This window comes from Lithobates pipiens, unplaced genomic scaffold (genome assembly GCF_037356315.1).
Source record: "Lithobates pipiens isolate NorthernLeopardFrog02 unplaced genomic scaffold, aLitPip1_a1.2 Scaffold_3, whole genome shotgun sequence".
Classification (NCBI taxonomy): Eukaryota; Metazoa; Chordata; class Amphibia; order Anura; family Ranidae; genus Lithobates; species Lithobates pipiens.
Window position 1 is genome coordinate 171,159,076 of NW_027507790.1, and position 14,940 is coordinate 171,174,015.

The 14,940-nt window shown below is 42.8% G+C and overlaps 1 protein-coding gene across 1 annotated transcript in view; it reads right to left on the reverse strand.

Annotated features, from left to right (window-relative positions):
• Positions 1 to 14,940, reverse strand: part of MRPS27 (mitochondrial ribosomal protein S27) — a 167,150-nt gene that overhangs the window by 65,574 nt on the left and 86,636 nt on the right. Inside the window, exon 5 of the mRNA XM_077462496.1 lies at positions 3,306 to 3,420. Coding sequence (XP_077318622.1) covers positions 3,306 to 3,420 — 115 coding nt within the window. The remainder of the gene's footprint in view (positions 1 to 3,305; positions 3,421 to 14,940) is intronic.

Consider the following 14,940-nt stretch of genomic DNA (forward strand, 5'->3'; position numbering starts at 1 on the left):
AATTTGGGACTGATCACCCAGGAGCCATCATCTCCCTCTTCTCACCCAAGCAAGGGTTCAGTCAATTTCACCCATATGGTCCCAACAAGGCTGCTCTTCATCCAAGAGGCCCTTTCTAGCCATGGGAGCATACGGATGATTATTAACTGATCTGTGGTTACCTGCTCAAGAGTCTGCATCGTGCCTGACAAAACCCAGACCCGATGGAAGTTCGTAGAAACTCTTTCCAGTTGATAGGGATTTCATCCCTTCTTGACCTCATTTTTTTCCTTTTTATTTCATACAAAATCGCAGTGTGTTGGTGCTGTTGTTAACTCATGATCTGGACACCTTTGTCCTGCATGTGGGTAGGGTAGTGTATTTTCCACACTTTGTTACTAAGTGGAAAACGAAGGCCAAGATGAATCTCTTGCCAAGGTTATTATATTAATTTAGAACATTGCCTATCTCAATCTGTATGCAAGACCTACACAAGTTTCAAAATAAGGTTTTGAAATTTATATGTGGGAATAAGAGACCTCGGGTGAACAAATGCACCATATACACGCCCAAGCTGAAGGGCAGCTTGGGAATCCTGGACTTTGCCAAATACTTCCATGCAGCGCAATTGCCAAAGCTAATTCACTACCACTCCTCAACACCCCAATCCACCTAGATGAAAATGGAATATTCCCCACATCCCACTAAACAAATTTGTTTCTTACTTTGACTGAGATCAAAAGATCATGATGTGTCCCATGCTATCATTTTCATTACATTTATGGGATAGTTAAACAAAGCCTTATACTGTAATTTCAAGTCCCCATACACTCCCATTAAGGTTGCCACCTCATCCCTCTGTGACTGATTAAGGTGGTAATTAAACTCACTTGGTGTTTTATCTGCATTAAATTAGCCTCAGAACCTGTGTAATTCATGTGTGTTCGGGTTTAACGGGGTGAGGTGGCAACCCTAAATCCCTTGGCTCCCTTAGTTTGCAACCCAGATTTCACCCCAGGTGTCAATCCCTACTCCTTTGCCTGGTGGACAAAAAGAGTCTGATACATATTGCTTACCTGATCACAGAGGGATTCTATCAAAAGAAACCCTTCATGAGAAATACAAACTTTAAAATTCAGAACTTTTTCATTATGTGCAAATATAGTGTATTTTTTGAAAACCCTACAATGTGCAGCTGATATAACAACAGCCACTTCAATTAAATATTTGTACGGATCCTTTGACAAGCACACTGGCCGTATTTCCAAGATGTAAATTATACTGACATCCAATTCAAAAACTGTTCTCTATGATGAAGTGGAAACAAGATATAGGAGAGACGTTCGAACTAGAGGAATGGTCCAAAATGTCAAAGTGTGCGTCACAATCATACATAAATAGTTTATTGATTGTAGCCAACTACAATATCTTGCTGAGATGGTACATGGTTCTGGCGAGAATAGCTGCGTATGTCCTAGGGGACTCTTCCTCCTGTTTTCGAGGGTGCGGTTTGGAAGGTGCAGTAATACATAATATAGTGGTCCTGGAAGACACCCACGATCCCTTTCAACTTGGTAAAAAACAAGTTTAAAATGAGCGCCTATTGGCAATCCAACTAGACAAACGAGCCATATTAGCCATATATAAAAAATGACATGCCAAATGTGTCATGTCAGGGGGTCACCTTCCCTTAAAGCGGAAGTTCCATTTTTTTGGGTGGAACTCCGCTTTAACTTTCTCTTCTAGAAACGTTCAATGTATAGTAATACAGAGATATGGAGTGTTGTTTAAGCTCAAATGTTTAATTTGTCCTAAAAAATTTCAGTAAGAACCATTTAAACAGAAAATATTATGTTTACAATCACTTTAAGGATCAATTCCAGCTTATTTGAATGCCCCCAAATTAGCATTTTTTTTCAAATTTTATAGATTTCTTTTTTTTCCATGGGTATTCAGTCCAGTTAAGTGACATCATGAAACCGCTTACTTTGAATGCTGCAGAGAGTGTGTCTGTGTGTAGAGCTTCAGAGAACTTTTCCACTATTCCCTGCAGCATTCTCCCGTGAGCCCATGTCGGCTTCATTACATGTTCTCCAGGTGTGTGTCTTTGATGCCCTGGGCTCACAGAAAGTGAGTTGGCTGATGCTGGGTGTCATTCATCCCTGAAGAAGACTGGGCTGGGTTAAAAAGCAATGAGTATATTGGGGACAGCACAAGACAGGAGGTGATTACTGAGGCAAAAGCTGTCTTTTTACAGAGTATTTTTAAAAAGAGCTTGGCGACAGATAAAAAAAAACTAGAACGAGGGTTTCAATTCTCTCAATTTAGTTCAATCGCTTGGTTCTGACTGACCCTGCTGCAGGTAGTACTATATTGCATATACACTTGCAATTACCAATTTGTTGATAGTTGCTGTCAGTAAAGAAGGTACCCTGTCCCGAGCCCAGGCTCCATTAGTGCAAAACGGGGCCCGGGACCCTGCTGAGCAGGGCGGTTGATTGCACGGCCTTCTGCAAACTCTTACGACTCCCCCAGCTTCTCCTCCTTTTTCTCACTCCAGCTGCACTGCAGGGGGATGCTGTGCATTTTAGCAAAAATATAATTATATTTTCAGAGGGGGGGGGGGGGGGTTGGGTGGTAGTTTGGGGGTGGTTGGGGGTTGGCAGCTCTGTCAGGTGGGCCGTGTCAATCCCTCATATAGAACCCCAAAGCAAACTCTATATTGCCGATTGTCAATTCTTAGATGTGATGGCTCTATTAGTTTCCCTTTTTAGGCTTTTATTTTTCTATTTTCATCTGGTGATCTGGCCAGTAAGTCTGTTTCTCAACAGACCAAGCTCTCTTGCAGTAACAGGTATGAGACAAACTATGCACTGGCACGAGTGCTTACAATGATCAGCTTTTATCTATAAAATGTAAAACCATTATCCCAAAAGGAAAATAAACTGTTTGCTGTTGACTATGATGTATTAGCTGCAGTTCAGCTTCAATTGGTTACTATACTTAAATCTGTTAGTACTTCTAACATTACCCTCCCCCAGACTGACAACACTGCTGTCCAAATGTGCCCCCTGTTCTCCTTCATTCAGAGTGAGGGCACGCTAATACAGGAGTTGTGTTACTGGCCAGATCACCAGGAAAAAAGCCTAAAAATTTAAAAATGAAAACAGCCACCATATCTAATGATTGGTAAGCTTCAAAGCCTGCAATATATAACATTTTCAGTTTTTACCACTTTAAGAACAATTCAAGATAAGCTAAGCTACAGATTAATCTATACATTTTAGTATTTTGTGCTGCATGGAAGTAGTATGATAAAGCCTTACCTTGTTCTGCAAAGTATACAACGCCTTTTCTGGGGCACCATATTTAAGACATTTTCTGATCCATCCATGTATTGTCCAGTCTCTCAAGTACCAACAATTTGGACTATGACGAAATCTTAAAACAAAAAAACAAAAATGAAGTTAAAGTGTTACTAAACCCAGATCCCTGCATTCACGATATCTGCTCTCCCACAGTACACAGAACATGGAAATGCAATAGTTTTAGTAAATATAAACTGCTAAATACCCTTTGTCATCAGCAGTATATAGCAGTCTTGTGACTTCTATCCGTGTCTGGTTAAAGCTTGAAGGAGGAGTTTCCATTCTACTCTGACTGTCCTATGAGGCTGCAAGACTAGGATGGAAAGTTACCTGGGGGTCCTAGTAGATGATAGGCTCAGCAATGGCATGCAATGCTAAGCTGCTGCTAACAAAGCAAATAGAATATTGGAATGCATTAAAAAAGGGATCAACTCCAGAGATAAAATTATAATTCTCCCGCTCTACAAGACTCTGGTCCGGTTACACCTGTAGTATGCTGTCCAGTTCTGGGCACCAGTCCTCAGGCAGGATGTACTGGAAATGGAGCGAGTACAAAGAAGGGCAACAAAGCTAATAAAGGGTCTGGAGGATATTAGTTATGAGGAAAGGTCGTGAGTACTGAACTTATTCTCTCTGGAGAAGAGACGCTTGAGAGGATATGATTTCAATATACAAATACCATACTGGTGACCCCACAACAGGGATAAAACTATTTCACAGAAGGGAGTTTAACAAGACTCGTGGTGACTCATTAAAATTAGAAGAAACAATATTTAACCTTAAACTACATAGAGGGTTCTTTACTGTAAGATTGGCAAGGATGTGGAATTCCCTTCCACAGGTGGTGGTCTCATTGGGGAGCATCGATAGTTTAAGAAACTATTAGAAACTATTAGATAAGCACCTCACGACCACAACATACAGGGATATACAATGTAATACTGACATATAATCATACATATAGGTTGGACTTGATGGACTTGTGTCTTTTCAACCTCACCTACTATGTAAGACCCGTGGCCCTCTCTAGCAATACACGTCAAACTGAGCATGTGCAGATTGATTCCAAAGGCTCTCTTATCAGGAGATGGGTTGGGGACAGTGGAAGAAGGGGAGGATCAGAGAAGACGGAATCAAACAGCCTTTTTACACACTGTGCAGGATTAACCCCTTAGGTTCCACAGTGTGTATAACAACCATGCTTTACTGCATACAAAGACTGATTTTACTGTTATGGGTTTAGTAAAACTTTTTTAATTGCTTGCCGACCAGCCACGTCATTATACTGCGGCAGGTTGGCAGGGCTGTGTGAATCGCCATAGGTGTACATGAGCCGCTTTAAGAGCGATATGGGGCATGCGCGCGATTGCGGCGCAACGCTGGAGCTGATGTGCGTGGTCGGCAGCCGCGATCGCTCCTCAGAGTGCAAGAACGGGGATCTGTCAATGTAAACAGACAGATCCCTGTTCTGACAGGGGAGTAGAGAGAGATCTTCTGTTCCTAGTGATCAGGAATTGCGATCTCTCTCCTCTTCTAGTCAGTACACTCCCCCCCCCAGTTAGAAATACCTCCCTGGGGAACACCTAATCTCTCGATTACCCCTTCCCTGCCAGTGAAATTTTTACAGTAATCAGTGGCTATTTCTAGCACCGATCGCTGTATAAAATGTCACTGGTCCCAAAAAAAGTGTCAAAAAAGTGTCCAATCTGTCTGCCGCAATGTAGTAGTCTCGCTAAAAATTGCAGATCACCGCCATTACTAGTAAAAAAAAAAAAAATCTATATACCATTTTGTAGACGTGATAACTTTTGCGCAAACCAATCAATATACACTTATTGCGCATTTCTTTTTTACCAAAAATATGTAGAAGAATACATATCAGCCTAAGCTGATGAAGAAATTAGTTTATTTTTAATTTTTTTTTTGGATATTTATTATAACAAAAAGTAAAAAACACAAATTTATTTTTAAAATTGTCTCTCTTTTTTGTTTATAGCGCAAAAAATAAAAACCGCAGAGGTGATCAAGTACCACAAAAAGAAAGCTCTATTTGTGGGAAAACAGGACATACATTTTGTTTGGGTACAATGTCGCATGCACAATTATCAGTTAAAGCGACGCAGTGCCGTATCGCAAAAAAATGGCCTGGTCATTAAGGGCGCAAATCCTTCCGGCCCGTAAAGCAGAGTTCCACCCAGCAATGGAACTTCTGCTGGGGGGGGGGCAGATACCTGTCTAATACAGTACTGTGAAAGAGCGTCACAGAATCTATGGTAAACTAAGCCATGTCCAGCCCCTCCTCCGCCCCCGTTGTCTTCTGGGAGACACACAGGTCCCAGAAGACAGCAGGGACCATTCAGAACGCGCAGCGCGACTCGTGCAGGCACACTAGGGAACCGGGCTGTGAAGCCGCAAGGCTTCCATTCCCGGTTCCCTTACTGAAGATGCTGGCACCTGTACCCGAAGCTTGGGTCGGCTTCGGGTGAGGACATCGTGGGCACCCTGGACAGGTAAAATTCCTTATTTTAAAAGTCAGCAGCTGCAGTATTTGTAGCTGCTGACTTTTACTTTTATTTTTTTTCAGCGGAACTCCGCTTTAAGCGGTTAATCTACTATATTCACAGTGCCCATTCTACCCATTACATGTAAAGCATTGGAATGAATCTTAAAGCGGAGTTCCACCCAAAAATGGAACTTCCGCTTTAAGGGAGGTGACCCCCTGACACGCCATGTTTGGCATGCCATTTTTTTTTGGGGGGGGGCGGATACCCTATTTTTAAAGGGTTCTGGCTCCCACTTCCTTCCAGGGCTCTGCGGCACTGGAAGGGAGATCACCTCTCTCCCCTCCCTGTCGGAAATCATGCGGGACACGTCACAGGTCCCAGATGATTGCCCGGCCAGTCATGGCGCGGCTCGTACATGTGCAATGGGTGCCTGGCTGTGAAGCCACAGCCGGATGCCCATAGTTATGATGTCGGCACCGCAGAGAGGAGGGGGAGATGAGTTTGTTCGCCCACATCGTTGGACCCTGGGACAGGTAAGTATCCGATTATTAAAAGTCAGCAGCTAAAGTAATTGTAGCTGCTGACTTTTAGACCCGTTTCACACTGGGGCGCTTTGCAGGCGCTACAGCGCTAAAAATAGCATCTGCAAATCTCCTTGAAACAGCCGCTGCTGTGTCTCAAGTGTGAAAGCCCAGAGGGCTTTCACACTGGAGCAATGCGCTAGCAAGATGGTAAATAAAGTCCTGCTAGCAGCATCTTTCGAGCGTTGTATACACCCCTCCTGCCCATTGAAATCAAAGGGGCAGCGCAGCTATACCGCTGGCAAAGCGCTGCTGCAGCAGCTTGCGGTGGGGTTTTAACCCTTTCTCTGCCACTAGTGGCCAAATACCACCACTAAAATGACAGTAAAGAGGCGTTTTGCCACCGGCGACGCCCCTCCCGCCCCAGTGTGAAAGGGGCCTTATTTATTTCGTTTTTAAGCAGAACTCCACTTTAAACCAGAACATAACCCTTTTTTATTTTATTTTAGCAATGCATCACACCACAATACATGCTATAAAACAGTTGCTGGGGGAGCCACACTGCATACATGGTACTTTATCACAATCCGGTACGTGTTTATTGAAAATGATTTTTCTTTAACGTACACATCGCAGCATGAGCTGGTCTTTTTTATCTGCTTGCATTCTAGCTTCAAACCGTACGTTTTCAAGCCCAGATTAGACGATCAACATTTAAAAGCAGTGCATCCGCTCTTCCTTTCCTCCAGTTCTATGTAAATCCCATCGACTGACTGATGCCTACTGGGATCTCTAATATCTTAAATACTTTGTGATACCGTCCCCTTTGCTTCTGTCAAGATTATCAAGGAAATAACTGCTTGTAAGATGTCACTGTTGATATCTCTATATTGTAAGCTGTTCAAGGGAATTCCAAATGAGCGCCTTGTGATTTGTAGCCGTAGCACGCAACTCTCTTGTCTGCCTTGTGAAATCAATACTGCAGAAATCAGAATATATCTGACCGTAGACAGTGAACCGATATTCATGAGCATGCAGACTATTAATTCCTCGTCGTAGTGACACAAACCGCTTTGTATCCATTGTCTCGGAAGCATGGCGTCACCAATTCTCGGAATACAGAGCTCGCGCTTTAAGACTGGACACAACGAAGCTGCTTAAGTTGGGCAGAGATTACACATTCATTTTAAAATCACCTGTCCCCGTCAGGAAATCATTGGGTGTTAATTGCACGGTTCCTCCTTTCTTCGTGTTGTCTTGCAGCTGGCCAGTAATAATGGAAAGCCACACTCCATCAATTCATTGACTGTGGTGATAATACCAAGCCTTGGAGTTCTGCAGTTACCGTCACACAAAGGCAGAGTCATTTTTATTGTGCTGTCTCTGAGAAGAGCTTTGAGAAAACAGGACTGAATCAGAGATGTGCAAACGCCAGCAGCCTAAAGCTATGTTCTATGGTAGGGATAGAGCTTCCATGTGACTGAACACCATTTCCAGAACATTTACCAGATTACTGCAGCCACCCGCACTTCTCTAATTTACCCCATTTCTTCTCATGTATTGGACACCACTGCTTGAGGCAGCTGGATATTGTGATTAGAAAAAAAAAAGATGTCTAATCTCACTATAATGTAATAATATCATAGCTATGGTGGGCATGCTGCGCTCTGTACAATGAGCTGCGGAGCATATTAAAAAATGCTGTCTTTTAAACCAGTTATACTTCTTTGTGATATGAATGCTGCTGTCACTAATCGTCTACTCCACATTATCTGTAATACATTTGATGATATATTATGAAAACTGGGACATAAAAAGATATTTTGTCCTAGAAAAAGCACACACACTTTAAAAGTTACCTAAATGATTTAGGCATTGTTTGATGAAAGGGTTATAGGCAGACAGATAAAACATCAGATAATAAAACATAAGACTCCCCTGACAACGTTCCTCATTGGACGAAACGTGTAGGGGAAGTCTAAGATCTGACATCAGGTTGCTATACGCGCTGACCGCGGCCATCTTGTGGGTTGGGAAAATCTCTTTGTTTTATGCTTTTGACATGCTTGTTTTTATCATTTTAAATGTAAATAAATTATACACGGATTTGATATACTGCACAGTGAGGAGTCTTTTTCTCTTATTTCAATATATGAACCTGTGGATCTACCATCTGTGAGGGCTACACGAGATCCAGTTGCTTATTGTTTTAGTGGAGACATGACCAGCCTCTGGATATACAATATGCCCGTTTGACCTATAACCTAGTGGTCCACTATTTGGGGTAAGAGGCCCGATGTGTTGATGTTCGGTGGAGGATATCAATATTCACTCAGTCTGTTTGAATTACACTTTGGGTGACTTCAGAAAAGAAACATGGACTTTTGTGTCAAAGTTTGTGAACTTTTATAAATGTACATTTTTAGTACTGCATATACCCATTTTTCCAGATAATAAAACATACTGGATACTACATGAAACCAAGCAAAATTGCTCTTAATTTGACTTGAGCTCAGAATGTCCACTTACAGTCATGACCTTACCCGCTATAAAGTCAACTCGCCAAAGGTCAAAGCACACTTGGAAATCAACTTATTATGTGTATTCCCATCTTTCACCAATAGTTTAGTAGTAGTGGAGTACTGAAAGAAAGTTTTAAGTTTAAGATCAAGTTGAAGGCCTCCATGACTAAGGCTGGTGTTCTGTCAAAAGAGCCAATTCGTCCGGTGACTCTTCAGCAGCAGTAATTGCTGATTTTGATGACTTAGCTGTTTTCACAGAGCAATGGCAGTGTATATATGACAGTACACAATGAGTTGGCTGTTTTGAACACCAGTTAAGGAGTAAAAAAGTTATTATGCTATTGGTTACAAGTGGGCGGACTAACAATGTCCACTCATTATATTGTGTACTGTAGTGTATACGCTGCCGCTGTTCTGTCAAAACAGCCAATTCAACAAAATCTGTAATTACTGCTGGAGAGTCACCAGAAGTGACATAAATTGGAAAGAAGTTTGCACAGTGTATGGCCTAGTCTGCTGGTACTGAAAAATAACCTCCCCCAAAAAATTGATCACTACCACCACTGCGCCAAAAAAAGCATTAACGTACAACAAAATATCAGTGTAAAACAGCAGCTACTTTCGTGAAACAATATGCAAACAGAATAAATTATACCTAAACAATGTGTACTGCAAATAATTAGGAGATAATTTAAGTAGCGCTTAATACCATTGATGAGTGATCTAGACAAAAATCAACACTAAACATATAACACCCCGTGATGACGTGGTATATAAATAAAGTCTATTGATAAAGTGCAAGAAAACAATAGAAGTGAATATTCGTCCAATCCTTCAATCTTCCACCCCACCGACGTGTCTGTGATTCCTCTCCCAATGAAAACGCACTCACCAGCTGATGTTGCCTCCCACTCTCGTGTTTGACAAAGGAGCAGGTAAACCCCACCTTGGTAAGTACCATGATTACTTCCAACCAAGCATATCCATATGTGAAAAATAAACAAAAAAAGTGCTCCACATAGCATGATACTGTAAAATTGATTTATTAAAATATTCCACAACCACACTTCAATGTTTCCACTCACATGTTTTAAAACTTGGTGTCAGCAAAACAAAACCTCTCACAGCAAACTGTGTACAACATGTGATGGTGCACTACTACTACTGTGATCACGGAGTGGGTGAGAATTGAGGCATACTTCAGATCCGCCGCGACCGTAGTGGACCATCACAAGTTGCTTACATCTCTAATAACTTAAATTAGCCAACAATGGACATTTTTCTGGTAAAGGTACTATCCCACTACATGAAGGTAGAGGCATTACCACTTGGTGGTTGTGGTTCACCAATCATAAGAAAGAAGTGCACTGAAGATCTGCTTACGTAGATATCTGTTACTTTTGTCTCATGTGGACTTTATATTCAGTTTGACGTTCAATTTTATTTTTCATGTATTGTAATGATGTTATTTGTTGTACTTGCATTAGAAAGAAGTGCACTGAAGATCTGGTTATGTGGATATCGGTTACTCTTTTCTTATGTGCACTTTAGAAGCACAGTTTGGATTTTAATCTGATTTCTCACTCTTTCTATATGTTGATTTTTTTTTTGTATTTTCTAATCTTTGTATATAATTTTAACGCTACGCTTTCTACATTTATTTAAAAATGGATATTGTACAAACTCAAATTTTTGGGCACTAAGTTTAGAAAAATCAAGTAAATGTTGCATTAACAAAACTTTCAAACGTGCAAGCAATATCATTATATTATTTTACCTCCGCACGACAGAAAAGAATGCCAAACTTTAGCCAACCAGTAACATTGGTGAGATCCAGATATACAGGGATTTATTTACTAAAGCTGTGGGGTGCAAAATCAGGCTCACTTCTACATAGAAACCAATCGGCTTCTAACCTCAATTAAGCTTTGACAATAAAACCTGGAATTTCATTGGTTTCTATGCAAAAATTAGCCTGATTTTGCGCTCTCCAGCTTTAGTAAATAAACCCCCAAGTAACTAAGCACACTGAGAACATGAGATGTGCCAACTCACTTGAAAAGCTTGGGAAAGTTGAAGGGAAGAGAAGAAGAGGAAGATGACCAGTAAAAAAGTGGCTGTATATAGTAAATTAAATTATGAACATGCTGCTGTGAAAACAGGTGGCCCAATCATTCTGGAGAAACACCAACCATTTGGTCGCTAGAAGTCATCAATGACAATAGCATTTAATAATAAAAAAAAAAAAAAACTGACTTGGGCTTTGATGTGAATAGTCCTTGATTAACGTGGGAAAAAAATCTCAAACTGTGTTTTTCAAGGAAGTCAATTTACAGCTAACCTATCAGATATTGTTAAATTTTCCTTCAGTCCAATCACGCCCCACTACAGTGTGCACTGGGGATAACACAGTTCAAGAGCTCATATACAAGTGGCACAAAACTGTTGCCTCTCAAGTGAACAAACATCAATTTGCCAGGAACCTCCTTCTCCTTTGTTAATCTTACAATGGATGTGCAACCTCTATGACCAGCATCAGTAAAGAGATCTTAGGGCAATCCACATGAGAGTCATAATGACATGCATGGCTGCTTCCAAAAACCCTCAATTAATTCACTGTAACATGTGCTGGCTCGAGGTTATACAAACACAATCGCACACCAGTTGTCTAGGGGCAGTTAACATTCAATCGCCATAACAAGTGTTCCTCCACATGCCATAATACGTTCCTGAAAACATTGACAAGTGTCATATTAAAAAAGTAGCTAACCAGTATAAAAGTGTTGATGAAGTTTTCTTTAAAACAAAGATTCGCAACCCTTAGATTGTGTTCTTGATATAGATATGAAAAGACGCAAGCCAAACAAATATACAGAATCAAAATAATACATTCATAAATTAGACAAAATTAGTTTAGTGTTGGGGATTCAGGAAAGTACTGTATATAAAAAGGCAAGCATCCTCCCTTCTAGATTGTAAGCTCTAAGGAGCAGGTCCCCTCTGATACCTTCTGTATTGAATTGTATTGTAATTGTACTGTCTTCCCCGATGTTGTAAAGCAGGGCTTGACAAATTTGCTTAGAATATAGGAGCCAGCTGAAAAAATTAGGAGCCAGTTATTTAAATCCTGTGCCCAGCGCCCAGAACTGCATGTCTGGGGCATCGGACAATAAGAATTGTTCATGCCTGATGCCAAGAGAAAAAGACCATATTTAAAAAAAAAAAAAAAAAAAAAATTAACTTTTGTTTTGTTATAAGATTTTGCAAATAAGTTTTTTTTCTCCTTCACTGATGTGCTTTGATAGGCTGCACTAATGGGCACTGATGGGGCGGCATTGAGGTTGGAACTGATGGGCACTGGCAGGTGGCATTGATGGGCACCAATAGGCAGCACTGAAGTGCCACTAATGGGAACTGGCAGGTGGCATTGATGGGCAGCATTGGAAGGTGGCACTAACTGGCATTGGCAGCCGGCACCAACTGGCAGGTGGCACTGGATTGCACTGGCAGGTTGCACTGCTTGGCACTGGCAGGTGGCACCAACTGGCAGGTGGCACTAACTGGCATTGGCAGGTGGCACTGGCAGGTGGCAATGGGTGACACTGGCAGGTGGCACTGATTGGCAGATTGCATTGGCAGGTGGCCCTAACTGGCATTGGCAGGTGGCACTGGATTGCACTGGCAGGTGGCAATGTGTGGCACAGATTGGCAAGTGGCACTGGATTGCACTGGCAGATGGCACTAACTGGAACTGGCAGATGGCACTGGCAGGTGGCACTGACAAGTGGCACTAGCTGGCAAGTGGCAGGTGGCACTAACTGGCATTGGCAGGTGGCACTGGATTTGCACTGGCAGGTAGCCCTGCTTGGCACTGGTAGGTGGCACTGGCAGATGGCATTAGCATGTGGCACTAACTGGCATTGGCAGGTGGCAATAACTGGCACTGGCAGGTGGCACTGGATGGCACATGGCACTGACAGATGGCATTGGCAGGTGGCACTAACTGGCATTGGCAGGTGGCACTGGATTACACTGGCAGGTGGCACTGGATGGCACCGATTGGCACTGGCAGGTAGCACTGCTTGGCACTGGCAGATGGCACTAACTGGCATTGGCAGGTGGCACTGGATTGCACTGGTAAGTGGCAATGGGTGGCACAGATTGGCAGGTGGCACTGGCAGATGGCACTAACTGGCACTGGCAGGTGGCACTGGATTGCACTGACAGGTGGCACTGGCAAGTGGCACTAACTGGCACTGGCAGGTGGCACTAACTGGCAGGTGGTACTGGCAGATGGCATTGGCATGTGGCACTAACTGGCATTGGCCGGTGGCAATAACTGGCACTGGCAGGTGGCAATAACTGGTACTGGCAGGTGGCACTGGATGGCACTGGCAGGTGGAACTGGATGGCACTGGCAGGTGGCACTGACCGATGGCACTGGCAGGTGGCACTAGATTGCACTGGCAGGTGGCACTGGATGGCACTGATTGACACTGGCAGGTAGCACTGCTTGGCACTGGCAGGTGGTGCTGGCAAATGGCATTGGCAGGTGGCACTGGATTGCACTGCCAGGTGGCAATGGTTGGCACGTGGCACTGGTTGGTATGGATTGGCAAGTGGCACTCGATTTCACTGGTTGGCACTGGCAGGTGGCACTAACTGGCACTGGCAGGTGGCACTAACTGGCATTGGCAGGTGGCACTGTATTGCACTGGCAGGTGGCACTAACTGTCATTGGCAGGTGGCACTGGCATGTGGCACTAACTGGTATTAGCAGGTGGCACTGACAGGTAGCACTGGCAGGTTTCACAGCCGACAGTGTAACTGTGAAACTGAATGCTCCCTGCAGTGCTGCACTGTGTGAAACTGTATGGCGAGAGAGGAGCTGACACATTCAGCGTGATGTCAGAGGTGGGCGGGACCCGAGGTGGGCGGGACCCGGCAGCTAGCCAGCCAATGTTTGGGCTGCTTAAGAAAGGGGAGGGGCCACATACACGTATCGGCCCGACCAGATCCCATCCCATTGGCTGGTGTTGGAAAGCAGGGTCCCGCCCACCCCGACATTCAGCCTCAATTTTGACAGCTCCTCTCTGCCAACAGTGTGTGGAGAAGGGAGGAGGATGTCAGCGGCTCCTGAGCTGCTCTCTTCCTGTTCCATCCCGACTACCAGACAGTGCTCTGTGTCTGGAGGCACCAGACACAGAGCAACAGAGGCACCTGTCAGTGACAAAAACCCAGGCGCCAGGTAACAATTTCTAGTCGCAATGGCGACCTGGCGCCTGGGATTTGTCGAGCCCTGTTGTAAAGAACTGCGAGAACTGTTGGCGCTATATAAATTCTGTATAATAATACTATTAATTATAACATATGTACAGTTGCTGAGCGCTATATGTGGCTCCTAATGAAACAAATAGAAAAAAAGAACACCTTTTTCAGTGGTGAAAGCACTGCAAGAACAGCTTGTGGGTATACAATGGGGCTCATAGCCTAAAACTCACAAAATTCCCTCCAGCTCCTTAAAATTACTTAAAAAATGGGTCCTTACATATCATAGTGACCTTAGCGTCCCTAGCATATAATCCGAAAGAAAACACAAATAAAAAGCTGGTCTTTTGACTCTGGGTCTCTAAAAATAATCCTATAAATCTAGACCAATAAATAATAAAAATCAACTTTATTATACACATATCACATAGACAAATATAAAATCATGTAGAATCCCTATATCAATCTGTCCATATTGCACAAATACTTTATATGCTTTTTCATTCCCGTATCTATAAATAATATATAAGATAAATAAGATTTTTGTTTTTGTTTTCCAATGGGGCTCATAGCCATAAGATGATCATTTGCTCTGCCTGCCATATATCTTATTATAAAGGAGAAATGAAAAATGTAAAGTCTGTACTTGCTAAGAAAATCAAACATTTCCGACAGTGCACTACTGGAGGCCTGTATCAAAGTTGGCAAATAGGAAGTTTGCATATTTATAGTTCCACCCCAGCCAGGGTTGCTACTTTATATCAAAGCCACAACTGTG